Source organism: Priapulus caudatus, unplaced genomic scaffold, assembly GCF_000485595.1.
Source record: "Priapulus caudatus unplaced genomic scaffold, Priapulus_caudatus-5.0.1 Scaffold232, whole genome shotgun sequence".
Lineage (NCBI taxonomy): Eukaryota > Metazoa > Priapulida > Priapulimorpha > Priapulimorphida > Priapulidae > Priapulus > Priapulus caudatus.
Window position 1 is genome coordinate 119,097 of NW_014577293.1, and position 7,332 is coordinate 126,428.

The window sequence follows — 7,332 nt, forward strand, 5'->3', positions numbered from 1 at the left end:
CAAATACGGACATAAATATACGCCTCTCCTCATTAGTGCCAGCGGCTAAGTTGAAAAAATAATTTCACTTTTTGGAGAAGATTATGAAACTTGGCAGCATAGCCGTAAGGGGACCAGCCAGGTGGGGTCATTTTTCGAATTGGACCGACCAACTCTGGAAGCAGACTCCGTGGTGGCCGCACATCATTGAAATTTCGATATCCAGCCAGGCTGGACATACTTTTTGCCTATATCTTCAAAAGCTACGGCAAGAATACGACAATACGTAATTTTAGCTGGCTAATACGCCCCCATTTTTAAGGGTCAAGGATTCAGTGAAAACCATTATATATAAAGAAACACTCAGGTGTCCCGCCATATCTGAATTCCAAAGATGGCCGCTATCTATAACACGCATAATTGAACTAATAAACTTGGAACAAAGCAAGATAAGAAACTGTGCTTCATAGCAACAAGAAGGTAACCCGCCCGATTTTCAGGTTCAAGCGGGAATTCAGTGAAAACTTATTAATGATGAACGTCCAATGTCCGCCATAGTTACGAATACCAAAGATGGCCCGCCTATGATACATAAATTGACTATAACTATAGAACTAAAGAAAGATAAAATGTAGTTTCAGTAAGCTAGAACCACCCGTTTTCAGGCAGAGGAATTCAGTGGAACTATTATTTATGAACGTGTCAGATAGTTCCGCCAATTAGATTCCAGTGGCGCGGCGTGATGAAAACGTAATTGACTATAAACTTTGGAAACTAAGGCAGATAGGAAGCAATTCCCAGTGCCTACCGCGCAATTGATTCAGGGGTCGAGAAATCCAACGAAATCAATTATTATAGAACATCCAGGATTCTGCCACTATTGGATTCCTAATGCTCCTACTAGCACATTCAACAAGCGGTTTTAGTGTATAATGTATGATAACATTATCAATGTACAACAAATTCATTAATAAATGTAAACTTATTCCTTAGGGAATTCCGCATAGCGCAGATGTTTGAAAGATGACGGCATATCAAGAAGCAACTTGGATGCAGTATAAATCTTTTTATTTAGCAATCCCATAGATTTTTATGGGAAATTCAGCCGTCAACAATCGACAAACAACAAGGACAAAAGAGGTGACTGCCCTCTAATTCTTGTTTAAAGTGGGATGCACTTGTACCTCAACAGTTTAGTTTCTATAACATTGTCCGTCACAGGTGCATAGTGACGTGCACGCGAGGCTCGCCACCCTGTAACCATTTTGGCAGTTTCCCTCGCCAGGCGTCTGTCCTTGCACTGGCATGCAGTGATTAGCTACGTTAGCGAAGCCTGCTTGCGTCATGGAAATAAAGTCCATTATCACCTGCCATATCATCACGACACGCTTTCCCACCCCAGTCACAGGTAATGGAACATCTGGGTTGGTGGACTAAGGATTGACCCCATATGTGGCCGTGCTTGCGAAATGCAGCTCTCTTGGTGTCGTTCGCAATAGAGGGCTGCCGCCGTAGGAGAATAGTATTTCCTATCTCCCTTGACCTTCTTGAGAGACGGTAGCGACTTGACGGTAATCCAGCAGCCTTGAAGCATCACTGTGGCGGTCAATAATAACAAGAAACGAATCGCTCCAGTATGTCGCATGACAGTCTTCGGTACGGTCAGCAGGTTGCGAACAACAGTGCTTGGAATGCGTCTGTAGCATCAGGTATTCTCCTAAGGACATGTAGACCGACAGCCTGTAAATGCATGAAACATTCGAGCAGTTTGCCTGTGACTTCTCTGGCCCAATACATGCGACTATGCATGGTGTAGCCGGCTATGTCTGAGTATCTTTACCAGTTCCGAAGGAACCCATTAATTCATAGCCAGACCAATTTCCAAGAATTTTAGTAACAGCTATGACCACCACATCAGTGTCAAACAGTGCGGATCAATCACTTTGTGTGTCCCCTGACAAAGCGCATGTCATTAGACAGTGAGCGAGAAAATCCTCAGAGTCTGCTTCTTCATGTGAGCAAATGGACAAAGCATTGAAAGTTCACAGCATCTTTGGATCGAGCACCACAACTTGGATCAGCGCCAGCGTGCCTTATGATTGCCTTGTCAATCTTCAGCTTTCCAGATTCTGCAGCATTTCTGGGCAAGGAATTGGAACAGAATGCTCTGTTTGTGTGTCATTGTTTCGAAGATATCCGGCTCAGATTGCCATGGAATCTCGTGGCTGGAAATTAACCCGCACGTGCTGATACCAAAACCTCGTTACCTCCCTTGCGTTTTTGCGAAACTGTCTGGACATAAACACGCCCCAACAAGATATCAAATTCGACTGGCATTTCCAGTTCTTCAACACAATATGGCGCAAGAAGACCTCCTGACGTAAATCCTTCGAAGGTGCCACCAGATACCAGGACACCAGAACGTGAACAACACTGCAGGACGTGCAAGGACACATTAAGCCATTGACTACCAAAGACGCATTAAATAAATTGTCACATTTCCTTCGAGACAGTCACAAAGCTTTATGCTTGTCACCGTTGTCGCAGCTAGACTTCTCCGTGTGCGAGTGAGCGGTGGAAGGGATGGACTTGGTTTTGCAGTGCCTGAAGAATTCCATCAATATCACCATCTCTCGTTTGACTGGAAAATGTCAACCTGAAAGCAGAGCCCGTCATTCCTACTAAGCTCAACCAACCTCCCTGCTGTCTTGCGTCTTTCGACGGCACAATGCTTGCCTGAAGCATAGACCCAGATTGTTGCGGAAGGAATGGTGTCTCGAAATTGATTCGAATTGGATTTTAAGACGCTCGATCCAACGAAATCGGTCATATTTAGATTCCCCAGTGAATGGACATTCCTGCATGGCAATTTTACAACTTTCTCTGGCAAATGATGGCTTATGGAATTAGAGATTAGCAAATCCCATGCCTCTTTCCATGAATGGTTGCCCAATCAGTCTTCAATTGCTGGCCACCAGTGAACTGTACATCTTGGACAAATTTCGCACATGAGCCGCTTTTTATCTGTTCGTGGTGGCGGATCAGAAAGGTATTGGCTGATCACGCCACTGGTCGTCGAAGCCATCCCCTGAGAACATCTATCAACTAGGTCTTGCTATCTGCAAGGTCCGAGCTAACCAATGCCATCTCAACTAAAGTGCTCACAAGGGGGTTTCAGTTACCGCCCCAACTGCTCCCAACCGTCACCCTTAACTAGTGCAATTTACGCTGTTCGTGTGCATGGTCCAGCGAAAAAATGGCAGAGAATGTGTCGGCCTGTCTTGTTGGCGGAGTAAAACCTTCACGTTTGGAACATCACGAAAGAGCATTTGGGCATCTCTCTTCTATAAGGTTGACATATCTTGGCACATGACCGGTAACCCAGGGCATAGTTTGGGGTGGTCTAAAGCAAAGAACCAAGGGTATCAAATCGGTTGCGCATGGACAGAAGTAAAGGTATAAAATTCTGACAACTCGCATGGGACCTACAAACTGGAAGATAGTTTAGTTCAAAGTCTATACACTGCTCCAAAAAAATGAAACTCGCGGGTAACTTTTCTGACATCTCAGACACACCAACTACTCTGTGAAATTTCATAGCTGGTTTGGCCCTGATAATCTTTACTCGTTTTTTCCATCGTGTTTAGAATTTGAAGGTCCATGCCTCTGAGCTGTAACTGATACAATAGCTGGCAGGCAGGTCCCTTGAGTGTGCACGGCGGTCTTTAGTCACAGTGGGACGCACAAAGGAATCCTTCACAAGGTGGGCCTGCAAGCCGCAATGTCCTGACATGGGTTAAAAGCGTCTGCCCATCCAACATTTTAAGTTCCTACATTATTAATGGAAGTGTTACTAAAACGTGTTTGGGCATGTGTAGGTATGGCAAGCCATCTTGGAATCCAATATGGGGCGGGGAGGGCATCTGACTTTCATAAGTAATGAGTTCCACTGAAATTCCTTGACACCCTAGAAAACGGGGGGTTACTACTGAGAACTACATTTCTTATCTGCCTATTGTTTCGTCAAATTAATCAGTCATTATGTTTAATCATAGCGGAGGCGATCTTGGAATCTAATATGGGCGGACATCTGACGTTCATAATAATAGTATTTACTGAATTCCATCTGACGCCTGAAAAACGGGGGGTTAGCTACTGAAACATACATATTCGTATCTTCTTTAGTTCCGAAAGTTATATCAATTATCGCTATATAATAGCGCGCAATCTGGAATCCACAAATATGCGGACACACCTGATGTTCATAATAAATGTTTCACATGAATTCACGTTGACTCCTAAAAATGGGGTTAGCCACTAAAATTACATTTCTATCTTGCCATAGATGCGTTTGATAGATATCACGGCAAAGCAGTATGTCCCAGCCTGGCGGCCATAGTCGAAATTCAAGATGGCGGCCACCAGGGGGCGTTTCAGAGTTGGTCCCAATCGAAGAAATGGACGTCCACGGGGTTCCGCTGAGCGTATCGTGCCGATAGTTTCTATACATTTCTCCAAAAGAGTAGAAATATGTCTGCCACTATTTCGGCCTATAGCCCTGAAGGACTATATGACACTTTTGTCAAGGAAGATTCTTGACGAACGAACGGGAACAGAATAACGCGCTGAACGTCGATGTGACACCGCTCGTGTGTGTGAAAGTGTGTTGGTATGTGTGTGTGTGTGTGTGATGTGCGTGTGTGTGCGTGTTTGTGTGCCGTGCGTGCGACGTGCGTGCAGTGTGCGTGTGCGTGTGCGTGTGATGTGTATGTGATGTGTGTAGTGTCTAATGCGTGTGTGCGTGCGTGATAATTTATCGGTGTATGTGTGTATGTATATATCAGTTAGTATGTTGTATGTGTGTATGTGTATATCATGTACTGTGAGTAAAAGTGGTGATATATAGTCAATGTAGTGTATGTATAGAATATCATGTATGTTGAGTATGTATGTATGTGATATCATGTATTGAATATCGTGTAGCCGTGTGGTGTCACTGCAGATACGTCGCGCTCGTCGCACGGGAGTCTGCCGTCGTCGCGCTCACACCGGCAGCAGCAACGGCTCCCTGCGCTCTGAATGGCTTCATCGAGATCTTCGAACATGTTCGGCTTCGAAGAAGTCTCGAGGTGAGTCCTCGGTCTCAGAGTGGGCTCACGGCGTTTCGAGATGTCTCAGGTGAGTCACGGGGTCTCAGGTGGGTCACGGGCGGCTTCGAGATGTCTCAGGTGAGTCACAGGTTCAGGTGGTGTGCACGGCGCCACGAGATGTCTGCAGGTGATCACGGCGGCTTAGAGAGTCTCAGTGAGTCACGGGCGGCCACGAAATGTCTCATAGTGAGTCAACAGCGGGCGGCATTAGGAGATGTCTCAGGGTGAGGTCACGGGCCGAGGGAGCCACGAAAGATGTCTCAGGTGAGTCACGGGCGGCTTCGAGATGTCTCAGGTGAGTCACGGGCGGCTTCACGATGTCTCAGACCCTACGCGCACTCTGTCTCCGTCACCGTCCACCTGACGCAATAAGCCGGTATGTCTTTCTGACGCAATACCATACTGATGCATTGCTTAACGCAATGTCTGACGCGGTTTCTGACGCAGTGTCTGACGCAGTGTCTGACGCGATGTGTCCTGACGCGAGGTTCTGACGGCAGGTCAGTTCTGACCGCCAGTGTCTGACGCGGTTTCTGACGCAGTGTCTGACGCGGTTTCTGACGCAGTGTCTGACGCAGTGCGATGCTTGCTTGCTTGCAGGAGAACGGCTTCGAGCAGCTGTGCACGAACCTGTGTGCGGAGACGATGCAACACTTCTACAACACTCACATCTTTAAGAGCACGCTGGAGTGCGCCAAGGACGAGGGCATACAGTGTGAGATCGACGTCGACTACACCGACAACGCGCCCTGCATAGAACTCATCTCATCACAGGTACATGCTAGTAAAGTTTATCTCAGCTAGATCCAAATTAAGTTAAACATAACTTGCAGTGACGAAATTTTCGTCCATCTTTCCGATAGACTTCCTCAGGTCTGGTGTTTCCAGGTAGACACTGGAAATTTCGTCAGTGTAAGTTTGTTTTTAACTTTATTAGCATGTGAACTATAGAGATCCGATGAAATTATTCAATCATCATCAGAGGTACGTCGAGTCGTAGCTATGATAACGACCGAGTCCTGTTATCGATCGAGTCACCTTGTATGGTCCGCCTTCTGGAAGTATCCATGAAAAAATGAAAATATCCTAGGCGCACATTTTCTAGTTTATTAGTCGTTAATTGTAGTTATTAAATCCAATTATAATGATTATTAATAATATTATTATATAAATCTAATTATTATAGATCTATTATTATTCACTCGCGATATTATTGTAATACCAGAAGAAGATGAATATCAACTGGTGATTGAATAGGCAGCAGAAGCTGCAGCCGGCGTATAATCGAATCTCTGTATCCGATTATAATTCAATATGATAACGGCCGACTCCTCTTATCGAGTCACCTTGTGTGGTCTACCTTCTAGCAGTATATCCATGTTAAATAATAATATACTAGCTAGTCGTACATTTTCTACCTTATTAGTCGTGCAGTGATGTTGCGCCGCTGCTGCCATCTGGTAGCCGAAGTTTAGTTAGCATTTCAGAAAACATGGTATTTCGTTCGAGGCTTGTGTGGGTTGAGAGTGGAATATGCGGATTGATGCTGAGTAAAGAAACTGCAACGTTCCTATTGCAATTTTTTTCTTAGATGTTCTGTCAGATATTTTCTGGAATCTGAATTATTTGTCCATTTAATCGGAAACGTGATTCACCGCAGAGCTATATGCGTCAGCATGGGCTTGTCCTGAATTTGCATCATATTTTCACAATTTATCGGTTGTTTACTTCGATACTGCATTACACAATGCTATTAAATAAGAGCATATAGGTAATAAGCTACGATTACGTAACGAAGACTTAACAATATTGAACAAGATTAAATATAACCAAAAAATATTGGAATTTTTTTTTACTCGAATTCTCGTTGTTGTCGTTAACCGCTGCTGTCTGTTGCCATGGTCACGCTTGCATGAGGTCCTTCTCTTTACAGCGGACTGGCTTGCTGAGTTTACTGGACAGTGAGAGCTTACTTCCGAGGAGCACGAACGAGTCGTATGTGCAGCGCGTACGGGTGCAGCATCGCATGAACCCTGGGTGTGTGATTCCGCATTCGTGTAGTAGCTAATTAGTGTGACAGGTAGAGAGTGAGAGATGAAGCACTGTTAGCTGACAAACGTTGTCATTGCGTGTGCGTGCGTACGTGCGTGCGTGCGCGCGTGGGTGAGTGTGTGTGTGTGTGTGTGTGTGTGTGTGTGTGTGT

The 7,332-nt window shown here is 45.1% G+C and overlaps 1 protein-coding gene across 1 annotated transcript in view; it reads left to right on the plus strand.

Moving 5' to 3' along the window:
* Positions 1-7,332, plus strand: part of LOC106807743 — a 39,742-nt gene that overhangs the window by 23,138 nt on the left and 9,272 nt on the right. Inside the window, exons 8-10 of the mRNA XM_014810195.1 lie at positions 4,982-5,105; positions 5,728-5,903; positions 7,063-7,170. Of these exons, the coding sequence (XP_014665681.1) occupies positions 4,982-5,105; positions 5,728-5,903; positions 7,063-7,170 (408 nt within the window). The remainder of the gene's footprint in view (positions 1-4,981; positions 5,106-5,727; positions 5,904-7,062; positions 7,171-7,332) is intronic.